General features: G+C 40.2%; 1 protein-coding gene across 13 annotated transcripts in view; it reads right to left on the bottom strand.

The window, feature by feature from the left end:
• Window positions 1–27,531, bottom strand: part of LOC135488724 (protein F37C4.5-like) — a 111,029-nt gene that overhangs the window by 40,618 nt on the left and 42,880 nt on the right. For 10 of the 13 annotated variants that reach the window (XM_064773467.1, XM_064773473.1, XM_064773472.1 and 7 more), the window contains one exon: window positions 10,540–10,669. In XM_064773467.1, coding sequence (XP_064629537.1) covers window positions 10,540–10,669 — 130 coding nt within the window. Of the gene's footprint in view, window positions 1–7,027; window positions 7,049–7,157; window positions 7,185–9,622; window positions 9,653–10,539; window positions 10,670–27,531 lie in introns of all 13 variants that reach the window. The other 3 variants (XM_064773471.1, XM_064773470.1, XM_064773474.1) reach the window with 3 other exon arrangements.

Raw genomic sequence — 27,531 nt, forward strand, 5'->3', positions numbered from 1 at the left:
TATCAAACCTGCCGTGAAATGCAAGGAATCGACACACACAAAGTGGAAAAGGCACGCGTACATTATTCAGTGTAGCATCTCTGCTGCGCGTGACAGGCAATGTTACTTCTGACCAGAACTGTCATAAATAAGGATAAAAATACAATAATTGACAAAAAATATTTCAGATTTGATAACTTGAGGTGTATTTTCATGAAGGCCAAGTGAGCCATTTGAAATCAAAATGTGCTGACACTGCAAAATAATGATATTTACACATAGTTCAGAACAGAATGCTTCTTCGCCTTCAAAAGGATTTTTAAGTCAAAAGAGGACCAACTGAATTCAAGCAATGATAATGTTCCAAATAGTTGAATTAATACATTTTTGGAAAAAAATATTCCAGTAAAAAAAGACACATATTTTGAGCAACATCTCCAAAGCAAGGTTGGTTAAAATTAGAACACGTGAAAAGCATGACGGGAATTTTTTCACAATGAATGCGACATGTTGATAGTTCAGAAGGAATTTTCGATACATGAGCTCAAAGATATTGGCTTGGTCCTTCCATGGTAGAAATGAGATACAAATCTACGACAGGTAAAATATCAGGAGAATTGAGAAAGCAATAACTGTGATAAATTTTAAGACATAATGCAAGATTTAATGGTGATCGTGGATTAGGTTTGTCTTGTTTTCTCACACAATAAGAGACAGTCCTGGTCAGAAGAAACATCCCTGCATGGCACAACACAACATGTATTATCATATTTCAGACATAACAGCCTAAACCACAGTGCATTACTGCCTTTTTGTAAACTGTGCCATTTTTGCATGCGTTTTAATTTTTTGCGTTTTTTGGTGACCAGCAAAATATTCAAGAAGAAATTGCCCTGAAAAAAAATATAACCAACTGAAAATACCTGCTGTCGGGTTGTCGATATGCAGAATAAGAGCTACACCACATTTGCAGTTTTACAAAACTATGAGAAAAAAATATTTTGAATTGAGACTAGAGCACATAGTTCAAACTTGTCTCATTATTTAACTGTTGGAGGAACTAGGCAACCCTGAGTAAACTGGCTGCAGATATTTCCTGCTTTACAGTATAGTGTCGCATGAATGCAGCTGTAGATGTTACTTCTGGCCAGTACTGTATTTTTATCAAATCTGTCCCAATTGATTTTCGATAAACTTGACTTTTTGGCCATTTTGACATTCCATAATTCATGCCAACACTGACACACTAATAGCAACGAAAACCCAATTCACTTCTAATAGAAATTGAATAAGGTACACTCATTGAACTGTCCGTCAAAAGCTGTATAAAAATGGAATAAGGAACACTCATTGATTCATTAAAAATTTACATTTGTCAGTCAGAGAAGGGTCCTAAATTGACCAATCATAGGCTGATATAGCTATTTCATTTGTGCTGACGTCCACACCTAAGTACTAACGGTAAGCCAATCATTGTTTCTGGAACCCATCTAGGGCGGCACTTAGATGCTAAGAGATAGCACAGGCTAGCACCCCTTCAGGAACTGGGCCCAGGTGGATAGAAAAGACACAGCTAATGTACCTAGAATTTAGGGAAAATGCAACGGAGTAGCTTGATTGGCCTACGATCACTCAATTGAGAATCCTTCCCTGACTGGCAGTGAGGAAGGTTTTCACACAAGAAACGAACAAAGTGTCGAAATGAAGACATAAATGCATGAAAAATCCAGGATCACCATTGTACAATCATGCATAAGTCTTGGTTGGTTTCAAGTAGAAGTTCACACAAACTGCACATCAGATAACACCAGAGAATATATCAAATTTACTTCATGTTTTTGACTCTTTCTGTCACAAAAACTGCAGAGAAATTACATCAGAATTCCTGAAATTAAGGTCAAATTGTTGCTTTAACCTGAATTTTATGATTAAAAACACTCTCAAAAGTTGTTTGGGACCAAACATAAAGCGTAAATGTAAAACATAAAACATACAATACTGGACAGAAGTAACCTCCATAGTCAATGGTCATGGCGGTGTCCTTGACCAAAACACCTTAAGCACCACGCAAACATACAATTCGAATTGCTGTGACCTTGGATCATAATCGCTGCTATGTGCGTCAAAAAATCTCTTGTCTGCGGGTTAAACCTGTAATCGCGGGATTTGATATTGACTGCGATCTCCAATTCTTGTCAAAATTAGTTATGATGACCACTGCAGAGGAGCAATTTTGCTCGCTTGCAATCATGATACCAGGTCGCAGCAATTCAAATTGCTTGTTAAAAAGCACAATTCAAAATGTGTTATCGCATTTGAAAGGGATATTACTTCTGAATGGCACTGTAGCCATCAAAATTGGATAATAAGATTAAATTCAAAAGTAATTTAATACCAGCTTCCATTTACTTTCGACCCGGCAAATGCACAATAAGATTAAATGAAATCCGATTCTTGTAAAATGAAGATACTCTCGTGTTTGTGGCCAATATTTCACTAATGGAAGATGGGGGCGAGTAGTTTGTAAACCTATCTAACTGTAATTCTGCGATAGCTCTACACTCTGGTCGACCACATTGGAATTGAAATGCCTAAACTTAATGGAGTTGAATTTCTATATTATTCGTCAAACGTGAAGCAAGTTGGATAACGCTCAGAGCTGCAACCCTGGGGGCTTAGCATTTAGTAATGGCAACTTCTGCTGTTTTCCTCTAAGAAAAAAAGGCTTCTGAAATAGCATTAAATATTTTTCGACCAAGACATATATGCACCCCATAGCGCTTTTTCGTAAAATGAAAAATCCCAAATGGTTTTTGATACTCGCTGAAAAACCACTAAGGGGTGCATACATGTGTTGGCCAAAGGGTTTTTCAAAAGCTAAAACACTTTTTATTTCTAAGAGTGTATCCAGCCCCTTGTACTCTTAACTGGTGAGAAGCAAGTATGGTTAGGTGTCTTGCTTAAGAACAGTGAGGTTGAACAATGAAGGCATACATGAGTCGAACCTACAGCATTTGGTTTATGAATTGCAACTGTTCCCTTTTTCGAGAGAGATTGCGTCCTCACCTGATACTGACAAAACTGAAGGATAACCTCACCACTAATATGTGGTCTAGTGCATTCTTGGCCATCAGTCAAGAGGTCTGTGGCTCGAACCACACAGTTGGCATGAGACTCGAAGCAGGTCTCTAGCTCTAACCTGCTTTACTCTGTGGTACCAGTCAGAAATGCTCAGGTTGTAGCCCTGATTGATAAGCAGGTCAAGGGTCGACCATAGGCATTGCAATTTTGGCTAGAACTTGAAATCCAAAAGCAATTAGAAATCCTTCAAAATGAAGTGAACGCCAATTTCAAGGGTGGGAATCTGTTCAACAGCCTCCCAGGTTTTAAATGAGCATTCATTTTATTTTTAAGGAGTAATTGCTTTAGGATCCAAATTCTAGCCACAATGGTGGTTCCTACTGTCAACCCTCAACAAGTGTGTGAACATACGGTTGAACTTACTCAGAAACTACATCTACAAACCTCTCAAGTTATCTTTAGCTAGCAAGACATAATGCCACCACCCTATCAACAAACACAGCATTAGTGCCACTGGCATCTTCAGACTTAGTAGTAATTCAATTCTAGCCTAAGTGCTAGTCAATAATTTTCTCCTTCGATGCATCTTCAAGCGTCAATGCAGAATAATTTGCTATTTTACGTTGAGTTTCATGTATCATTTAGCATGGTAAGAATTCTACTGGTAACTAGGAATTTGTTCAGAAACAGATGATACATTTCAGAAAAGATCTCATCTTCAGTTGTCCTCTTAACAATTTTTATATAGGCAATACAAATTCTCCTTTAGCCATCAATTTTGGCAAACTGGGCTGCTATAGCAACTGATATCTAGTACACCCACATCATACAGATGCCTCGAGTTAATACATCCTTCATGATTTTGGTTGAGCAGGAAGAAGTACGCCATCCTTGTGGCGAGAGGGATATCAAACAAGCACAATTTATCATCATTACGGAGATGAAAGCAATTCCGACAGAGCCTCGGTCTTGGATATAAATTGTTTGAATTAAGCAGTCGAATACACTCAGCCACATAGCCACTCTTTACGGCCTTAGCTAATGAATATATGGAAATGGAAAGCGAGGGAATCAGCCACAAGCCAGGATTGAGCAGCTCAGAGAAGCCAGGAAAAGACAATGGAGACACAGACAGTTAATGAAAAGGGCGTAGTTCATTCACCCAAACATTCGAAGAAACATGCATTTGAACAAAAAAAGGAAGGATACATAATCTTGGATTGACTGCGTGTGAATTTCTATAGTGACCATGTTCAACAGCATCTGGCAAACTCAAACAAGAAAAAAATGTTCTGACATGACAAATGAATTTTATCTTTTATCCCAAGGCACCTTTTACACCCACTTGTGCGTCCGAGCCCTTGTTAAGAGACCTTAAACTGAGTGTTCAGAACCGGTTACAGATTTGTGAATCTAGAACCTGATCCTGGTTTCACAAGAGTTGACACTCCTTCAAGAGGCTTACGCTGTTGCTTCCTTGAAGACCAAACTCCGTAATTACGCTAACCAGAACACGGGAGACCTTGTAACCTCCGCCAAACATCCTAAGTGCTCAGCACGATTATTGATTATTTGTATACACCTTCCTTGGTTGGCTCCTTGGAGATTTACGGTTGCTTTCAAATAGAACGGTCCATGTCTTATAGATACGGAGATACATAAATAGAGGATGTAGGCCAAGTCTGGAACCATCCGTTTTGCATACGTTTTCCCAATCAACCTTTTATATATTTGTAGTTGGTTTTGTGTTGGATGTAGACATCAGTAGGGCCTCTCTATTATGGACAACCTTGTCCTTATTTGAAAGGTGTCCTGATTACAGGGGTCAATTTCAATGGAAATGACCAATCTCGGAGCAAATGCACTTGAAACGCATACAGTTCTGATCAATTCTTCTGTCTCTCTTGACAGTATATACCTTGAGGTGGAACCTCAGCTCAACAGACTGAATTCGGCCCCAGACCTGTCAAGTCAGACGCCTAAATCAGTCAAGAGGATCCACCTAAAAACCTAATCAATAATCCTGAGTGAGATAAGATGAAGCTTGAAACACCCCAGTCCTGATCGATGCCCACGTCTCTCCCAGAGCCTCTTATCAAACAGGAGAATCTGTCACACCTTTGACGAAAACCCAGACACTCATAATACGTTCTTGTTTATTGATCAGTTGCTTGCCTCATAGTGGGAGCAATTTATTCTGGTAATGTTTGGTGTTGGCTTTCAAACACCGCCAAAGAGGAGGACTAAGTACTTGATAGTTCAAGGGATGCCAGAACTTTGTAAACCTCATAGACCGAGTCAGAGTTCAGCTGAAGAGGAAAAGCCTGAGCGAAACTGGTGGAGATACTTGTAAAATGGATTTGAGACACTCAGAGACATGATCGATGCCCTCGTCAGCTGCTCAATCAAGGTAGGAGATTTTGCCACACCTTGGAAACCAAACATCCTGAGCACCTCATTTTCATTGATTAGTTCTTGCATCTTAATGCAAGCAATTTGTTATGGCTTTCAAACACAGCCAAGGTGAAGGAATAAACATTTGATCGTACGATGGGTGTGAAATTCCAAATGTTATCACCGTCTATGCAAATTTCAGTAGTTGGAAGGTGAAATTTTGCCTGCCCTGGCATAGACACCACATACAAGAAACCACGCTTCAAGTCTCATTCTGTGAAAGCCAGAAGTTTCAGTTCCTTGAAAGCCATGATGGCTATCCAGAAAACATCCATGGGTTATCCTAGGGATGGAACCTGGGTACTAAAGCTTGCTAGCCAGCAGTGTTGGCTATTACTGCACTAGGGAATGAGGCTCCTTCACATACAGTATTAGGGCAACAAACTTTGACACACTTTATGGAAGTCTAAAACTTTCTTGTTTACGAACAGTTGCTTGCCCCTCGATGGGAGCAATTTATTCTGGTAATGATTAATGTTGGCTTTCAAACACGGCCAGGAACGAGGAATAAATATTTGATCGCAAGATGGAGGTAAAAGGGGATTTCATATGCAGCGTGGGATTTCAGTGGACGAACGCTGAAATGGTGAAATCAAGAAACACTGATCTGGAAGGGAAAATGAACACCTATTTTTCTGGTGGTGATATTCACCGGATTTTGCCAATGACTCAAATGACCTCACTCGGGATGAGCTAACAGAAGCAGCAAATGATGTAACAATGCAAAGAAGAAACTCGCGACACCAGATTGCTTTCACCGGCCTGCTTTCATATCGGTTGCTGTTTTTTCTTGGTGTGTGACTCACTGGGCTCGTAGCAGACTGGCCTGGGCACTACGCCAATGACAATGACTCAATATCACAAAGGTGAACACTTCCAACGACAGAGAACCACTACTTGCAGATGAATCGCAATCCTGAAAGATTCACTACCACGGAGCAAAAACCTCAACTGGTCCTAACAGACCACTGCCCTCAAATAAGCGGTGCAAAGACATGCTGTTACTCTTGTGCCGGAGAATATTTACAACTGAAGTTCCCAAACCAATCACCTTTCTTAAACGATTTAAGAAACTCTGAACCCAATGCCAAAAGTGACTTTATGCGCCTCACAACTGTCACCATCTATGTCTTTCAAACGAAGTTGTCATCCAGACCCCTCCTCACATGTATGCCTCACCATCATGAAGTCTAATTTACGTTCACAAATATTCCAAAAGGTGATTTCAAGAAACCCTCATCTTAACCACTTGATGCACAAAGGCTATTCTTATGTCACCTTCATACACCACTACCTTCACTGATAGAGAGATGGATCCCTTTTGCTCAAAACCTGCTTCCCTTTTAATCATGCAATGAGGAGGTGCATGTGCAAGGCCACAAATGACCATGTGCATGACTCTGTACCGACAGTGTCCCAAACCTATCCCAAAACAAAGTATCGTTAAGTTAGTGAGCAAATTTTACCAAGCCGAGATACTCTCAAATGATGCAGCTAAGGCAATGTGACTTACCGCAAAGCCACTCCAATGGCCCTACATGTAGTATAGCAAGAAATATAGGATTTAAGAATCGAGGGAACCTCTACTCCCCTATGTACACCCGAGAGTCCGACCCAGTGCAACAGAGAGGCCATGCACTTACCATCAACGCTCGCTGAATCCAGCGACCCTACAGCGATGGAAATCTCAAGATTATAACGGCGGAGAAATGCAAAGTGCTTTAGGCAGAGAATCTGGATATCGACCTAAAGCTGACTTGTAGTGATGCAGTACAAGTCAGAAGTAACATCACAATTTTTTACAGTAATGACCAGATTCCACATAGCGCTTTCCTGCTAGTGATGCTTGGGTCCCTGTGTTGGAAATTTAAATTACCCACTAGCGCAGTTGGTGGGAATGGCATGTGCCTTAAAAAGATACAAACTGCACCAGAAGGTTATTTCGATTACCAAATTACCACTAGGGCCAAGGTAGCTTTGTCATGGCAGCAAAGATAGCGGAAAATACCATAGTGGAATCGGGCCTTTGTCAAAGGGCCTGACTTGTGACTTCCGCAGCAGAATGCTCCAATTAAAACCGTAAAATGCACTGTTGTGTCAATATATTTCATGTTACTTTTGACCAGAACTAAAGTTCTCTTAGCTTTTCTTACAACAGATCTTCGGATTCTTTTAATCTTCTGATTACCATTGTAGAAAATGAGTTGTCAAAAGCTGCCAAACTTCAAAGACACTGTTTTTTTAGATTTGTCTTTGGATGGGAATTGCGCAAGGAATGAATCAGAGGAATAGTGAGTGCAGAACAAGTCTAATTAGACATGTTAGATTAGTGCGGACGAGTCTAATTAGACATGTTAGATTAGTGCGGACGAGTCTAATTAGACATGTTATATGAGTGCAGGACAAGTCAAATTAGACATGTTAGATCAGATTTGCTACCTGGGTGTGCAAAAAATGGTTGTCATTATGATGTGAATTATTAGAAAATTTAAAATATAGAAATGAACAAACTACTCGAGTATGTTGATGCTGATGACAGTAACTTGAAATTGGGCATCTGTGTAGTCACTTTTTGTCTTATATTCTGTTTTTAGGACGGATGTTATAACAAAAATTTCAATTCGTGTTGATAAAAATGAATGAAAATGGAAGGTCTGTATGAGAAAATAATTTGACACAGGTCGAATGCTGACATAATCTGTCATCAAGCAACGAAGTGCAAAGCCTTTCGAGGATGATAACATGACCAACTAAACTTCGAGGAAGATGACAATTGATTACAGAAGAAGTGACACAAGAAAGTAATCTATGTGACACTGACACAAAAGTGACAGTACCACATCAAGAAAGTAATCTATGTGACACTGACACAGAAGTGACAGTACCACATCAAGAAAGTAATCTATGTGACACTGACACAAAAGTGACAGTACCACATCAAGAAAGTAATCTATGTGACACTGACACAGAAGTGACAGTACCACATTGAGAAAGTAATCTATGTGACACTGACACAGAAGTGACAGTACCACATCAAGAAAGTAATCTATGTGACACTGACACAGAAGTGACAGTACCACATCAGGATAGTAATCTATGTGACACTGACACAAAAGTGACAGTACCACATCAGGATAGTAATCTATGTGACACTGACACAGAAGTGACAGTGCAACATCAGGATAGTAATCTATGTGACACTGACACAGAAGTGACAGTGCAACATCAGGATAGTAATCTATGTGACACTGACACAGAAGTGACAGTGCAACATCAGGATAGTAATCTATGTGACACTGACACAAGTACTTCAGTGTTTTGCTGTGAAAGTGCCCTTGACCATGAACTATAATAGGGAGGTGGTCGAGTGGCTAAACTAAACCATATCTTACAATCATGCTTAAAACATGTTGAAGAAAACTCAGCGGGTATTACTACACTGGTCTGACAACAAACTCTGGTCACATCCACGAAAGAGATTCAATGCAATGTTCATTTTAATGATACTTTCAATTACAAATTGTGAAAACACTTCAATTCAATTTCCAGCTGTTCGTATCAGATAACCTTCAAAATGTGATGTGTCAGTTGATTTGATGAAATATTCTTATTTTTGATAGATATTGCACGAAGAAAAACGTACTTATTAAGCTGAAGATAAAACTTATGTTTCAATTTTGCACAAAAAGAAAAAATGACAGGATACTGAAGTGTTTTACAGATTGAATTAATTTTTGAAACAAATGATCAAAGCGTGCCATACTGCCAAGAAAATTTAATTTAATTCAAATTTTTTGAAAATTTAATTTAATTCAAATGTCAGACAAAGGAGACTTATGAAGATGTTAGATTGTGCTAAGTGCCGTCAGATATTGCTAGAGAAAGCACACAGGCGTAACACTCAGAATTTGATAAAAGTTTGAGATAATATTGCAGTAAATCGAAATTTTGGGGTGAATTTGAACCAGATGAGTTTAATGTCAGAGATGCCTTGTGATGATGGTTCCTTATGCCACTGCTGGACTGGTGACATCAATGGCAGCCAATACCAACATCATTTATCCAGCTGTCGCATCCGGAACCAACATTTGCCTTGTCATATACTCACAGACATAGAGGCTCTGTGTTCCATATGCAGCTAACAGGCATAAGCCAATTAAGTCAACTCAATCGGTGACATATGACCCCACAAGGACTGAGCAAGTCAACGACTACCTAATATCTGGTAAATTGAAATTTCATCCAAAATTGCCGTAACTAAAACCACTTCAACATCTCTCAAATTGAGCAATTTTCCACGTCTTAAAGGGGCACACTGTTCATATTCAACTGAAATGCACTTATACACAATGCTGTAGGGCAGTCATCATGCATGCAATTTGGCTGAAACTTGGTATAAATTGTATTTGTATCTCTGTCTACAAAATGCCATGGTTGAAATTTATATTCAGCACATATTTTAAGTAGAAATTTTCTAATTCAATGACAAATTCAACAAATTTTTAACGAACAGCAAAGCCCTTTCAAGAGAAAAATGTGATACTGCTCAAACAGATTTTGACAATTTTCTGATCTGAAAGCAGTAGTTTTTGGAACCCACTCAGTCCTATTGGCAGTGTTTTGGGTATAAGGGGGTTTAAGTTGGCTTTTGTTGACTGTTAGCTCATTCGCCAGAGCCCAGATGCGGTTTTATCAAAATCAAGCGAAATGGGCAACATTTCAACCCTAAACTTTTCATATTATGTCATTCTGTAACCAATGACGCACCATCTTGGGCCCTAAAAACGCATGGATTCTCTGAGTTTTATCCTTAGCCTAGTATAACACACTCCTTAAATGTACATTTTGACAAATCTTGACTGAAATCAACAACAACATCAGTGCAATTTCGTGTGAATTTCTACTTGCTACCATTTTTTTCCACCCGCCTTGATCGAACACCTCTGTACACACAATACAGATATTGTACAAATTTCCAGTCCTAGTTATCGCGAACTTTGTCAGAAATGATGCCAAGTGTCTTACCTTCATCCTGCTGTCGCCGCTAAAGACGCGAATATCGTAGCGGGGCGACCATTTTGCCTTGTTGACCACGTATGATAGGAGGAGCTCGACTTCACCATCTTCGGTTGCTTCCATGAGGATGACCACCTCTCTGCAAGATAGGAAAGGTAAATATTGTCAGGGTTAGAAAACTTTGAATTCAGGGCAGGAAGTCTGGCCTCACTAAAGAGATTAGTGGAGCTCCAGGAAAATAGAAATGCAGTTATACACAGTCCCATAGTGCAGTTTTTGCTGAAACTTAGTATTTACAGTTTTTTTATATATCTGTGTACACAATGGCAATGAAAAATTTATACACAGTACGTACTTACGCAATTTGAAATGTTCAAATTCAATTACAAATTTCAAATTTTTAACAAATTTCAAATTTTTAACAAATTTCAAATTTTTAACAAATTTCAAATTTTTAACAAATAAAATTTTTAACAAATAAAATTTTTTTAACAAGTGGCGTCAGACTTCAACCAAACAGCAATCTTCCCATACAATGCCTGAGTCACCGGGCAATGAAAAACCACCAACATTCCTACAGACAAAAAGCGTCAACAGTCATAAACACCAGAAACTGAGCAGGGAGTTTTCAAATCCTTTTTTAACATCGCAGTGAAAAATCAATGCACCACTCGAGCACTTTCTTCTTGTTTTTACTCACGATAATTCAGATGCCTTTCATCAAACCCGGCATTTAATATTGCCTTTAATCTCGCAAACACGAAGGAAGACAAACTACGCAAAAACTTTCAGCGCCTGGCGGGGAAGTGACTCAATTTTCGAACTTGAAAAGACTTTTCGAGCTTTGACGGCTGAGTGTTCTGAGAATAAATTCATCAGATAATTCGCATTGGCTATTTCATGGCTGTCAAATGTTTTGCAATGTGAGGGGTGGATGACATTATCGGCTGTTGCATTTATAAATCTAAACGTTGAGGCAGTCTGACAAAATAAATGAAATCTCCTGGGTAGAGAATCATCATCTTCTCTGAAATTTCTTTGATGACGAAAGCTGGTGTATTTGTCACTGCCATCACCCCGTGGAATCATGAACCTCTCTGAGCATCATCTCTTAGTCCTCATATGCATGGACAATTTGCAGTTTCCATACTGTGGCGAGGCTATGCAAGTACACCCAAGGAACCATGAGCTTTCAAACCACTGTTGCACATCGGGGTTCCGCCTTTGAGGTGTTACAGTTGAAATGTATGGTTTGATTTCTCCCATATGCATGCGCAACTGTAACAGTTCCAACTCAGGAACCAGAGATGCAACAATGGTTTTGAAAACGTCAACATAGCTCCTTGGGTGTCCTGTCATGTAGTGTGGAAGCTGTCAGAAAGATGTGTGGGCCAAACAAGGCCTTTGCTGATAGGTCATCTGCAGTCTGTGGCAGGATTTACTCGGAGAGGTGGTTGGCCATGACTCGGAGAGGTGGTTGGCCATAACTCGGAGAGGTGGCAGATACTAGGAGAGCTCGCAACTGCTACAACTGCAACAGCTTTTTAGTTTTAGTTTTTTTTATCCTTTACTGCAACAGTTGCATCAAAACTTTTGCTATCAACTTTATCTCTTAGGAATTATGCCAAATTTCTAGTGGTTTATGTATTATAATGTTAGTCTTGGCAACGATCACCACATAAGCAAATATACCTCACATCAGAAAAACCAACCATCAACGCAAAAAGTACCAGTGTATAAAAACATAAATGTCGGCAATCATGAAATATATACACAGATTTAATTGGCAGGAAATGTTGGGGACGTGCCAAACCTTATTTACTTGGGTCTTGCACTGGTACTACAGTAGCATATCAACATTGCCTGTTGAATAATGTACAAGACATATTCCACTTTTTTTGCAGGAATATGAGGAAGAATTGGATTGAGTACCGGTAGCCATTAATACTGCTAGACGCTATTCCCTTTGAGGGAATACTATTTTTTATCAGATGGAGATCACAATGGATATAATATTAATGATGGAATATGACCTGAGAACTTATAAGAGAAATGCTCAGTTTTCAAGAGAAAATCGTGCAATAGTTTTTTTGGTGGTGAGTGGGACAGACTTAAAACTTGATCTGGAAAATGTCAGTTTGCCACAAAATCTTTTCGGGGGGGGGGGGGGGGGGGGGGATAACACCCATGGAAAATTGTCTAAACATGCGAAACGAGAGAACCATTTTGCGTCAATGTGCTTTGGGTATACTAACTGGGCCATTGGCTAGAGAAAGCTCAGAGGAATGAAACATTTCTCCCCCTTTGAAGTATAAAGCTTTTCAGAAAAATATGAAACTTGATTTTAACTGATTGTACAGAGACGATTCACATACACAGACTTAGCGTAAAGCTAAATATCTTGCACAAAATAACAATTCTGTGTAAAGATTCAAATATTACACCTTGCGTATTCAAATCAAAATCGAAATCGTGCTTATCTTTCGAATATTTAGTAGCATTACCTCAATACATTATCCCCTATCTTGACGTTACATGTCGAACATATCATTTTTCGAACTAATCTTCTGCCGCATTCAGAAAACCTATTTAATTCCTGCTATTAGCATAGATCTCCTACTAAGCCGGTGGCAACATGCACGAATATTTGAAATTCCCGACGGAATACATCGGTAGATTAACGGAACTCTGGTTACACGACCGATCATTAACAAATCTGAAATGTTCTCGAGATAACGTTGCCACGATTACAGGGCAATGCTACGCCGCAGACTCATGTGATGGATAAAAAGAGTTGCTTCATTATCAAGATTTGAGATTAAAATTTATAATCATTTGAAAGATTTTTTTCTTCAAAATCAATTTTCTCATGCTGAACAGCAGTTCTCATGGTAAACCTTTTCATCTACTGCAGATGGCTAAATTTCTTGGCAGTCTCATTTTCACAGGTTTCACGAATAACCTCTTTTGCAAATAAAAGAGTGTCTTGCCAATAGAGGTGTCCCTTAAGGGAGGTTCTACTGTCTTAAATAAACCATTCTTAGATTGGTGAAACTGGAGTACATGCGGCCCTTCTAACAGTCACATCCCTACAGACCAACTCAGGGGCAGCGCCATGTCATGATTGAGTACCGATACTTTGTGACAGGTCCAATCATGTTGGAAGGGAACCTGGGCACTAAATGGACGAGACAATCATGAATGTCACGCATTTCCAGGCAGTTTAGAGGCCACCTGGTATCAAGCTTGGTGGTGCAGCAGCTGCAAGCTTAGGAAATCAAGACCTTCCAAGTGATGAGTCTGTCTGGGGTGTAGAACGGTTTATGTTGGCATTTAAGCCCACCCGTTTTCAATCACGGAAAGAACCGAGGATTTGCAATCTGAATACTGGCGTGGATATTCCTGGCTCTTCATAATCGAATGAGACTTAGAACTGAGGTTTCTGGTATCTGGTGTCTATGCCAGGGCAAGTAAATGGCTCAACCAAGTGAGAAACATGAGTAGCTTGCATGGAGTCCCACTCCTTGACTGAATCAGAAAGTGTTGCATTGTTGAGGAGATCCTTTAATGACCAGACACTGAAGAACATTGACCATCTGCCAAATATTGCAGTGTTGGCTAAGAGTTCAATATTTTTTGACTGAGAGGGCGTGGAATAAACCATTGACCCTCCCTCGATCTAAAAAGCACAGAGAGTATACTGACGTACATCTACGTTGTTTGGCACCGAACGGTTGACCGACAAAGACGTAGATCTACGTCTTTGGGCACCCAAGGCAATAGCATCACCCAAAAGACAACCGTTGGCAATACCGGACCAACAATAAGAGCTGCAATTGTAAGAAAAACATCTTGAAGGTAAATCTCCGCCAAATAGTAGGGTTTACAAATTCTTCATCATTGACAAGATCGCTTTACTCTCCCAGTAAGCTTATTCCGTGATGCGTCAGACGTTCAGCAAGTTTTTTCCGTTTGCCGCAAGCCCAGATCGATTATGTCGTGTGTGGGCCGTAAGTGCTCAAGGCCAGGGCTCAGTCTGGTTGATGCTGGAAAGATGACAGCTGCTGTCTTGCCGAGAGACAGTGATGTCCTTCACTGAGGGGGCTCATATCTACTTGTGCGAAATGAGTGGGTATCAAAAGGCTGGATGCGTGGTTTGATCCACCAGCAATAAAAACAAGAGGCCCAAAGGCCTGGCGCTCAGCTGAAATATATGAACATGGAAAGTACCCGATAGATCTCTTTCAACCTCAGTTTTGTCAATATATCAGGCAAACATACCAAAGTAAAAAGACTTTTAAATGGTGACAAATATGCCACTTATTAGTCAAATCTAAGTGCCTGAGCCAGGCTGACCTTGAAAAGTAGGTCAAATAGAAAGCCCATGTGATATCATGTAAAGGAGACTTATTGTACACCAACCATAAAATTCATGTCACTCTGGATACAGCAAAGGCTTTAAAATAGAAAAAAAAAACCAAGATGGCCGCCCACCAAATTATTCAAAAAAGTAAAGAAAATGTATTTACAAGTGAAAAAAGTAAAAATTAAAAAAAAAAAAATTGACCCGAAGTGGGATTGGAACCCACAACCTTCAGGGTCATACAAGAGCGGGAAATTCAAATCAAGCTTAAACTAGGTCAACACAGATTTTGGCTCAGTAACGCCAACTGGTAGTATCAATCAAAACTACTCTTAGTAGTTTCAAGACCTACATGCATGCGGTCCTTTTCAACTTTATTTCAAGCTTCTATCTGCTTGAATAAAGCGCCAAAAAATTGTTTTGTGATTTAGGCTTTTTGCCCCCTGGTGGCCAAACTGTTAATCCTGCCGGACCCACACTTGGTCTATTCAGGAGTCCTGAAGGGTCTAAATGGCTTATAGGGAAAATCTATCGCCTATCCGCCATAGTTTTGAAACGTGCCTGTTTAACGGACAGACAGACAGACAGACGGACATTCATTCTACCATTTACTCATATGAATAGCTCAGCTTGTCAGCTGAGCTAAAAATACATCGGCAATGTAACCAAATGAATTTTGACCCTCTTTATTAAGAACGCCCTCAGGACTGACAAGTGCTGTGTTCCTAACAAAGAGATGTCCTGATAAGAGAGGTAATGGAAACAACCACACCGGGTCCAAACCTAGTGTCCTTAGAGAGGGTGTCCTTAATAGAGAGGTGTCCCCTAAGGAAGATTTCACTGTATGAGTAGGGAATTTTTTAATGCCCTCGTAAAAAGGAGAATTTCTAAAAGAGTTTTTGTTCAGATACAGCAAACACTGCAACCAGCAGTGATGAAGACAGAGTCTGGTTGCACTTCAAATACAACAAAGATACAAGTCTTCTCTCTGTCACTAGCTCAGCTACTGAGGAATGCTACAGATATCCAATTAATCACCAAAGGAAATGGGAACTATTTTATCGATAAATCGTGACTGAATCTATGGTTGCAGAAGGAATTCATTAGGATGGTTATGTCGTCAGGGGGTATTGACAGAATGTTGATTTGCTCAGATATGACATAGATTTGGGTAGGGCTCAAAGCTTTAGTTAAGGCAATATTGGTGAGTTTTGCTATCCCCTTCCGAGGAACAGTCCACCGAAAATGAACCACTAATGTGTAGGACGTCATCAACTGTTGGGCATGAGTTACGGATCAGCACACTGGTTCTGTGAATCAGACCTCGATGTTCCCACACATACTGTTGGTACAAAAGGAAAGACACTACATTGCATTGCAAAACTATCTCCCATCATTTAAACTCTGTCAGTTAAACTCTGCTTTAGAGGGTTAATTGGACTGGTGGCTTCCTGATTGCATCACATTACCATTTCACATGTTTATTTGATCATTAAAGGCCTACCAGCTCATCAGAAATTTGAAATTTGTAATTGAATAGGAAAATTTGTCAACTGCACTAATACATACTGAATATAAATTTCAACATTGCTGGTGTTTAGATAGCTATATTGATTCTATAGATACCAAGTTTCAACTAATTTGCATGCATAATATCTGCCCTACAGCATTGCATGTATTAAACTGTAATTCTATTTTCCTGAGCCAACAGTAAATAAAAGCGGTGCATCCCATTAATAAATGTAGTCTGGCTTGCCTGGATTTTTATAACTGCATGGTATATCTTGTAATGTGAATATGGATGATGTACTCTTGTGCCACATGTTACAGAAAAAAAAGTCGCATATCACTAGGGACTATACTTGTGTGAACCACAAAACTCCCGAGTTGTGGTGAGGAACCATCATAAAGGCCTACTCCTCTTGTAAAAAAATTAAAAAATTGAATTTGAATTTGATTTCTAATTGTGTAAATACACACTGAATATAAATTTCAACAATGTCATTGTGTAGACAGATATACTTATACTATAAATACCAAGTTTCAGCCAATTTGCATGCATAGTAACTGCACTTCACCATTGTGTATCTTATTTTCCAGAATTTTCAAATTTAAATTCAATTTCAAATTGCATAAATAAAGAAGGCTTTAATGTGCTTACAAGCTTTCCTCCCCCATTCAACTGTCAAGATTTTTTTATATCCTCATGTTAACTAATGAAACGGAACCAAGAATTTCTGGCCAACCACAACTCAGCATCCAAAACAAAACAGTCAAGCATACCAGCAAAGATCCTGGAGGTCAGCAGCAGCAGCCGAAGACAGCTATGATTGAAAGGAATAACCCAACATCGGTCAAAAAGAAAAACCGTCATACAGCTTCTTAAGTCAGAGATGACTTTGTCAACGCTACCCAGAAGCCAGACAAATCAAGCGCATGATGAAGCAATTTTCATTAGATATATCCTTGTGCCGCAAACAGCAATAAACTTGGGGCCACACTGAAACAATCCCAAAAAGATCCCTGTCCACTATGACTATGAGATTTCATCATCATCATAATCATTATGGGATCTTATTTTTGACAAAGCCTTAGCTGGACAGAAGGTCATCACCTGAGCGGGATCTCTTGAGCCAAACATACAAGAGACCGCTCTTTGGTCGTGAAAAGACAAGGATTTCAGTTTCTATAGATTGACTCAAGCCAGTCTGAAGAAACAATTCTGGGTACTCCAGGCCAATCATCGTGGTAAGCCAGCGGGTCTACCTACTTGGCTCTGTGGCTCCCCTAAACTCTTTTTTGATGAGGTTGAGATCACAACATCATCCTGATACAATGTAATTAACAAAGACTAGAAAATAATAACAAACTGATTTATAGTCCAGCTTCACCGACAAATCAACGCATAATAGATTCGCGGCAAAACAAATCATGAAACCTAAAACAACACACTCGAGGCTGTCTTGATTGGCTTACTTTCGGTTCGACCACTACCGCGCAATCGTAAAAACACTGGTATCCATGGCAACACGGCTGTGAGATACGCTATTTATTTCAAAACAGGTAATTGACGATTGCTTTGAGGCTGTGTACGACAATAAAATTTCAATATCGAGTGATGAAAAGGGTTGATATTTGAAGTCTTTTGAACAATCGATCTATGGACTCAGAAGATGACCAATTTAGTAATCTATAAGTTGATAGCTATAGCTGGTGAAATGTCATACCCAAGAATAGAAACTTGAAATCTGACTGATGTGTTAATAATCTGTTAAATCATCAATCATTTCTAACAATTTCTTGCTGTTTGCAATATCTGACTTCACCCGAATTCAAAAACCTTGTGACAGAGAAGGGGCTCATGGAAATCTTCAATGGTAGAAGCACACTTTCCAATAAAAATAAGCAGCAAATAATACCATTAGTAACACAGCCACTTTAATCCACTTTTCTCTTATTGGATAAGATTTCATTCCATCCTCGAAATGCGCATTGATTTCGCATGCTTGAGGATAGCCTTAGCTTGCAACACGAGATGCTGGATCATGCTACTGGACGATGTTCTCCTGTTCTGTTGCCAGTAACATGATCAGAAACGTGATCGTGGGAGTGGCCAATGTAGACGGGATCTGTCCTTGCTAATGTGATCAGTCGGAAAAGAAGATCAGCTGTTAGAGGACGCCGGCCATAATGGACGGATGTGGTCACACGTTGCAATATCATCATGCGATAACTTTGGTGAGGTAAAATGACCACTTTGCCTAGTTAATTACAGGCACTCGCCCAAGGACGATGGGAATTGAGCGCAGAACATGCAGCCTTACGGAAGTGGTGTGGGGCTACCGGAACTGTAGCATCTTGTGGTTATTTTGCAGACATAACAGTCTGTCGTGTCCTACTAATTACAGGGGCAGGTCAAGAAGGAGTCACGTAAAGAGGAGCGCTTCAGCATAAGTTCAAAAATGGAAAGGGGGCCCGATTGAGAGAGAAACCCAAATCTGTTGTGAGGGCCCTCCTTAGACCCGCCCTTGATTTGATATGGTGAATCTCAGATACACTAGCTGGTCCTGTGTCAAACCAACTGAGCTAAACCTCTCTTCTAGAATGTTACTCAGCAACCTGATGAATCACCATGAATACCTGACTCTGTCAGCGGCGATACTTAGACCTCATATTACTGTTACCCGATTCCTTTCATCACTGGTTTAAAATAATCACGATTGATTGTTGCTGTCGGCGCGGAGGTGGCCAAGTAGGTACGAATGGTGGTGTGCGGTGATGTATGACTTGAATAGTGGTGCACTGCACTCTCTGGCTTCATAGGCAGACTTGAGGTTGCCATGACCTCACTGATTCAACTGGAAAGGTGTCAGAGACTTGAAAGTAGTCACAGTAATGTCCGACCTGAATAGAGGCACACTGCACTCTCTGGCTTCATAGGCAGACTTGAGGTTGCCATGACCTCACTGATTCAACTGGAAATGTGTCAGAGGCTTGAAAGTAGTCACAGTAATGTCTGACTTGAATAGCGGTATACTGCACTCTCTGGCTTCTTGGGCAGAATTGAGGTGTTGCCATGACCCCGGCTGAATCATCTGGAAAGGATTCACTGGTGGACTTCAGCAAAAAGGTTTTTGGTGCAGGATGTCATCTTTGCTGGTTTACTTTAGTTCTGGTTTAGACATTTAGGGGAGGACTGTTACAGCAAAATGGTAGCAGTGGCGTGTGACAATCCTAAGTCTCTGTCTTCATGGAAGAAGGGACACCGACGCCCAACGCTGATAGATTGGCATGGGGAGCAGGATTCATCAGAAGCAGTTCCAAGATCAGCTTCAACTGGAAGTTCTAGAGATGTTTTCTTAGAATGAATATTCTGTAGAGTTGAAATTTTTCGAATGGTGTCTTGTTTTTTGTGATACTTTTTGATTGAAGTGGCCAAGGAAACTATCCAACATTCTGTAGCCAAGCCTGAGATAAACAGCCAGAAATCATCCAGTCGCTTCGCCATAAACCCTCCAAGTGAGTCTGTCACTCAAGGTCTTACACCGAGATTGAAAGCTTTTAGATTGATTTTTATCTTAACGGTCATTATCTCCCAGTAGCAGGCCCGTGATCAGATGAGTCATCTGGCCTGAATGGTGATGAAAATGCAACATACATCTTACCATTTGCTTAGTAATGTTCATTTCCGCAAAAAAATGAAAAATGGCAAAATATATTTTTGACTGGAGAAAGTTGGATTAGAACCTCTACTATAGTTGATCCCAGACTATAAAGCCCAAACTTTAAGAACTATTTTAATCAGCAGGCTATAACTACTTTCGATAAATGGTCACTTAACCCTCAATTACCCTCGATGGTAAGACTCTAACCCTACTTTTAAGATGATTCATCATCTCGGTGGCTGAGGGCAACTCCATCAGCTAACCTAGCTTAGAGTGCTTAACCTATAAATGGTTATGTCTCATCCTTCCTTACTGAATGAACCCATTTGAAGTATTTGCAGTCGGAATTAGATATTGAGGACCTCGTTATGAAGGAAATTATAGCTTAAATTGACTTTGGAGAGCAATTTCTGTTGGATGAGTTTTCTTTGGGGAGAGAAGATGGGCTATGATACAGATTCAGATCATACAGATTTTGTTCCCACCAGGAACAAATCAGCATTCCCAGGAACATATTAGCGTTTACTGAGATGGACACCCATGGGGAGTTATTGCATTTGTTCTAATGCAGGTTCAGCTAACGAACTGATGTTTAATTAGCGTCTATTCAGGAGAGCCACGCTCGTGATGACTCATCTGTTGCTGAGATGAATGAACAAAGTCACAATTGATTGAAGTAATTTGAATGTCACTACGTAACAATATTCAAACATATTAATTTTTATCGATTTGTGATGCAGTGTAGACTGAAAGTGTATGACTGGCATGATGGTCTAGACTGGAGATCGTATTTGGAATCTGGGTTGTAGAACTGAACACAGAAACCCATTATGATCATGGCTTTTGAATCTGTGGCAAAGCTCCAGACAAATGTGTTTAGACTGTAGGACAAGTATGCAACTGGTCCAGAGTGTCTAAGACCAGTTCCAGCTCATCTTTACAATCATGTTGGTCAGCCAAAACCACCCTTGTTAATGCTAACTTATTTCACAGCAGATTTAGCAACCCTATGTAGCACTAACAGAGGCACTGAAGCAAGTTCACCGACCCTAGGATGAAAATGGACCTGAACATGTCATTCAATAACTTGCCACTGATTGAGCAACCCACCCCTTGTACAATTCAACAGTAAACTTTTTCCCAACAGCTAAGCTAAAATAGCCCTCAGCATCATGCTATCCTATTGCCGATCACGCAACCTCATCTCTTCTACACGGCCCAGCAGAATCATTCCCCCAGATCCCCAAGTATGGCCTCCAGCCCCTGCACAATTCAACAGCTAACCTTTTCCCAACAGTTAAGCTAAAACAGCCCTCAGCATCATGCTATCCTATTGCCGATCACGCAACCTCATCTCTTCTACACTAAAACGGCCCAGCAGAATTGATACCCCTGATCCCCAAGTATGCCCTCCAGCCCCTGCACAATTCAACAGCTAACCTTTTCCCAACAGCTAAGCTAAAACAGCCCTCAGCATCATGCTATCCTATTGCCGATCACGCAACCTCATCTCTTCTACACTAACATGGCCCAGCAGAATCGATCCCCCAGATCCCAAAGTACGCCCTCCAGCCACAGCACAATCAAAACACCGAGATCAACGCTCATTCATTCCTATCCGATATTCGAAGCGAGGCGTATTGATTTGCCCTTTTTTCCCCGTGGATAATAAATTGGGTGGATTAAGGTCTTTAGCATCACAGTGTGGTGAGAAGAGAGTTTTTGTATACGTGTCATGGCCGAGTCGCGGATGTACAGCTAACGCAATTTTCTTGATTTCGTTTGGCGGTGAAAGTGACAAATTAGAGACAGGACACTTGGTCAGTCATGTCAGTAAATGATGTGATGGAAAATAGTTGAGGTCTATAGTCTGATATCAATTGCGGTAGAGTTTTCCATCTGATTTTACACTTTAACTCCGGTCTATCCTGAAACCTTTCAGCAAAATTCATATGAGCATTTCTGACTGGCACCCTTATAGACCTGGGAGAAGTGAGGCAAGTTAGTCTCAGAGACATGCCTAGAGTCTCACGCCGACCATGGGGTTCAAACCTAAGAACCCCATCACCTGTACCCTAGCTGAGATTCATTGCCATCATAACGTCAGTGCTTCCCAATCTCAGAATGAACTGAGGTCTTGAGGAGCCTTTTTGGATTGGTAAAGCAACACTCACTACTTTGCACTTCGATCATCAGACACTTCCATTTAGTATCAACTGAAGGCAGACTTAATGAAACACTACTCTAATTCCTTGAACATGAACCAACAAGCTCTTACCATCTTTGCCACAATCAGCAATTGTGATAGAGATAATCATTTAATCATACTGTCGAACACAGCCAATCCGCAGTGTTTACGTGACGGATGGGAAAATTGAGCGTGGACGGTATGATCATCAGCATGCTCACACAGTAATCAGCCCTAACTGGTAGCCTTCAATTAGCAAGACTTATTATCCCAAACTGAAGACTAGCGCACGATAGGGGACAGACACAGTAATATTTCATGGAGAAGTGACGTCTAAATCCTCAGCAGAGCTAAAAGAAGCTTTTTATAGCTTTAGATCCAATTTATCCATTAAGGTCTCTATAATTTCTTAAGGTCTGATTAAAATCTTAAGGTCTCTAACTCATTTATCTCTTAAGGTCTCAACAATTTTCTAGTCTAAGTAATACTTTAAGGTCTCTTTTGTATCTTAATGCATCATAACTTACTTCAGTGCTTATTCTGATGTTGACATTCTCAATTCAATCCTTAAGTAGGACACTTTACTCAACTGGACCTAAACTGAGGAATGGATACCACTGGTCCCGGATTCCCTGACCCAGACCATCACTTTATTCTTTCAAAGGTCATGACTCTCAGTCTAATCCTTAGGCAGGACCCTTAACTAAAAGGTACTAAGGTGAGCAACAGATAGCAGTTGACCTTGAGATGATAAACTTTTTAAGGGCGCATATTCTTTCATTTTACGGTCTCACTCTGAAGATACAGTGATGAGCAACAAACTCAGTCTATCCGCATATCACTCTTTTAGATGAAACTCATTACCAGCTATTGCGGGCCTAGCACACTCTGTTTTGAATAGAGGGAGACTCCATCATTCCTATTGTTTGAGATTGGAAAGGTGTGAATTAATCTGGCAATTAGCCTCCTGTGCATTGGTGCATACAAACACTAAAATGTTTGGTTTTTGCTGATTTAGGGTCAAATAAATCAGCCAAAAGTTTTGAAAGCTTCACAAATGATTGTTGCAGGGAAGTACTTTATGATAGTTTGCGAAATTTTGATTAATTCTAGGTGGAAAGTAATATTTTTCGCATATTTGTTGGGAAAAAAATTGAAAATCCTCCAATTTTCAACCCCCCTATGGACACTATGAATTTTTCTCCAATAAAGCTGAAATCTTGGGAATATAATCCTAAGAGTTATATCAACCACGTCTGAAGTCGGGAGTTTGTATCAAATGTATAGTTTCGTAGCTAGCGCAGCTAGAAAAGCCCCCAAAACCCACTTTCTCAGGAATTTACACTACGGGCTACGAGTGAAGCATTACAGATTTACCAAAATTTTCAACCTATAGATGGACACATCGAATTTCCATCCAAATCACTCCAAATTTTGCCAGTAAATACCTAGACATATATAGAATTGTGTCAGAAGTCGGGAGTTGGGATTATTTTAACACCCCGCCCAAAAAGCCAACTTTATTGATATTTCCTATGCATTTTCCATTAGGCTTGCCAGGACCAATTAAGCAGGTGCACTAATTGGCTTAATTGGCTAGGCCCGCAATAGCTGGTAATGTACCCATCATCTTCTGTTCATATGTTCAAAAAGGTGCCAAATGTGAATGTTAAACATCGTTGAAAGTGCAATTCTTCACGATTTTTTCAAGAAGAGGGGTGTTTGTAGGGTCAGGCGAGGACAATCAACAATTTACTTTTTTATCTGGCCTGATTACAAATAAAGGTGGCCCATTACATATTACTCTTCAATAACACGTAATAAACAACAATAGACTACATGAAAAATCTTTCAGCATTGAACACCTAACCTAATAATTCCGTGACTAGTGTATTGTACAATTGCCAATAATTTCATTTATGAATCATCAGTGAGTGGACAAAAACGACGAGACGATCTCTTTGTGCCAATTACAGCGCTAATATTGTGGCATTGACTGCTGGGAATTATCGGTATGATATTGTGGCATAGGAGATTCAGCCCCTATTGTCTGTTACCTAGGTGCCAGGTAATGTAATTTTCTCGTCGGGATCGGTACGTGTATTTCACAGACCCCCAAGGGAGAAAAGTGCACGGGAGACGAATTACGAGCCGTCTAGTCGCCATAATGGGATATGGTACGGCAGTCTAATGGCCACCGAGGCTCAACCAAGATCAACAAGAGAGATTGTCATGTACCACGCCAGATGGATGCATTGTTGATAAGCTGGATGCGTCATGCTAGCTGACACTTTTTCAGTTATTCATCACTTATTAAAGTGTTTACCTGGACATGGTATTGCCAATGATGAAAATGGACGCTTTCACTCAAAGTGCACTCAAAGGTATCTGTAAATAATGCCTTGCTTTCGAGTAGTGTACTTTGGGTAATGGGTAGTCTGTTGAAGATCCAAATGCACATCAATATTCCCACGAGCTCGACTTCGACCTTACCGGAGAGTGTATATTTGACCCGTCAGCTTTAAGCAAATACCACTTTTCATCCTGCAACTGTCTCCTCTCCTACATCTCTTACCAAATCTTACTGGATTTGACCACATCTTATTGGATTGGACCACATCTTACTGGTTTTGACCACATCTTACTGGAATTGACCACATCTTACTGGATTTGACCACATCTTACTGGATTTGACCACATCTTACTGGAATTGACCACATCTTATTGGATTTGACCACATCTTACTGGATTTGACCACATCTTACTGGATTTGACCACATCTTACTGGATTTGACCACATCTTATTGGATTTGACCACATCTTACTGGAATTGACCACATCTTACTGGATTTGACCACATCTAACTGGATCTGACCAAATCTTACTGGATTTGACCAGTACAAAAAAGGAAATAAACAGAGGTCTACTGTGCCATGTGTTGTGTTTGCCTCAAGGGTGCAGTAATGCCTGGTTACCTCGTAAAAAAGAATTTTACTGCACAACCAGGCCGAGGTCTATAGAGTGCATTACCTCTAACTACCATACCACATGGTAGTCACAATACACAGCAATCCCTCTCTAAACCTATAGCCTAGTATCTAGCCTGTCAACCACACTATTTTACCACTTCCCTCTCTAAACCTATAACCTAGTATCCAGCCTGTCAACCACACTATACAACAACTTCCCTTTCTAAACCTTTTGAACTCAATCATCCTCTCTCTCGGCGCCAACAAATGCCAAATCATAGCTCAAGTAACACAATTACAGCACTCGCACTGACATCACGTCTGCCCAAAGTGACACTCTCTCGATTAAAACGTTGCTGTAAATATCATTTCGAGGAATAAAAACGATATAAAACGACATGAAATGTGCCAAGACTCCTTGCAGCAGGATGTTATATTCCAATTTGTTGATCAAACGTGGTACAGATTCCATAAATTTGATTCTTTTCCTCCATTTCTATCAAATCATCTCACATTTATCAGTGAGGAAGGAAACAGTTGTTATAGTGTTGTTCCTGGAATGTACTGCAATATCTACATCATGATGTTTGGCCAAAGCCCCCTTTTCAAGCTCAGATATCAAGTATCTGAGCTTTTTCATCACTCTTATGATGGACAAGCTCAGATACTTGACACCTCAAGAGTGGCTTTCATGCACACTTTTCATGTCAATGCATTCTCGTGGGATCTTGGAACATATCCCCGCTACCTTATCAAATCAGTTGTAAGTGACAGTGACTGAGGCCCAAGCATCATGCCAATGTTGGCGAGACTCTTGGATGCTGATACTGTTTTGATAATTAAGTGTTTTCCTTGGACACAATCTTGGTTCCGTGAGTGCTTGTCGACACCCCTGTGCTTGTTTCAACCTGTAATATTTTGAGTACCTCCTTTGAATGGATCTAGAAGTTAGAACACTTCTCCAAAAAGACACACTGCAAAGTAATCACCACACTTTTGAACACTCACTCTGCCTCCTCGAGGAATCTTGGAAGCTATCTTGCTGACATGATTTATCAAATCACCTGAAGTGACAGGACTGTGGTCCAGGCAAGATAACAATGTTGTTGAGGCTCTGGGGTATTGATATGGATTCAATATAGTTGAAGGGACTGAGAGTGCTGCCTTGACCCCAATGCAGCCAGTGCTGGTCTACACTTAAACTTCCCATGTTATTGTTAGACAACCTGTAACATCCTATTATATCACTGGTGTGCATGTTCACATGGGACCTCAAACATCTCGCCATTAAGACATACTCCAATCTCATCACTGTTGCTTTTAACATGTCTATGCATCCCCTTGGGATCTCAGAACACGTCTCCGCTGACATGACTTATCAAATCACTTGTAAGTGACAGAAACTGAGGGCCATCCAAGATAACAATGTTGTCGAGGCTCTTGGGTATTGATACTGATTTAATAATAGTGGATAGGCGTGACCACTTCTCCCATGACAAATGCTTCAACAAGTTGCAGATCACATTCCGGAAATAAGAGTCAGTCAGCAAATAACAAGTGTTGGTCAGCAAAAGAGAAGTGTCGGTCAGCAAAGAATGATGCATCCGTCAGCAAAGAAAGAAGCATCTGTCAGCAAAAAAGGGCATCGGCGGGCAAAGAAAGAAGTCAGTTTCTTTCTGCATCAGGTATTGGTGGTCTGGAGGAACACATGCTGAAGTCAGCTACTCTGTCCAGTACAGTAGCATGTCCAGCTTTCACCGAGATGCACTTTGAAGCCAAACCAATTGTGAGGGTAGCTGTTGAGCCAAGGAAGACTTCAGCTTCGGAGTGAAGACAAATGGGTTGGTCAGTAGAAAGACAGAAACATTGGCAGCAAAGAAATAAGTGTCGGTCAGCAAAGAAAGAACAGTCAGTCAGCAAAGAAAGAACAGTCAATCAGCAAAGAAAGAAGCATTGGTCAGCCAAAAGAAGCGTCGCTTATCAAAGTAAGCATGAATTCAGACTGAACAGAAATCATTATAACAAATCAGGTTCACCCAGAACGCACCAAATAAATGTCAATCTACGTAACATGCTCAGACGCTTCATCATAAATATTTGACACCGAAGCATAACAAGCAGTTACTAAAGAAAGCAACCAGTCAAAATATTATCCTTCCACATCATAGTCCATCAGCCATTGATCATTGAACAATATCAACTGTTTAAATGTTGCTTTTGAGTGATTGACGTACAATACCAGTCGATAAAATGTTTTTTCTGGCCGTTACATGCCCTATCAATATTTCTAACAATAAATTGGTTGTGACATCCTTG

This window comes from Lineus longissimus, chromosome 5 (genome assembly GCF_910592395.1).
Source record: "Lineus longissimus chromosome 5, tnLinLong1.2, whole genome shotgun sequence".
In the NCBI taxonomy this organism is placed as follows: domain Eukaryota; kingdom Metazoa; phylum Nemertea; class Pilidiophora; order Heteronemertea; family Lineidae; genus Lineus; species Lineus longissimus.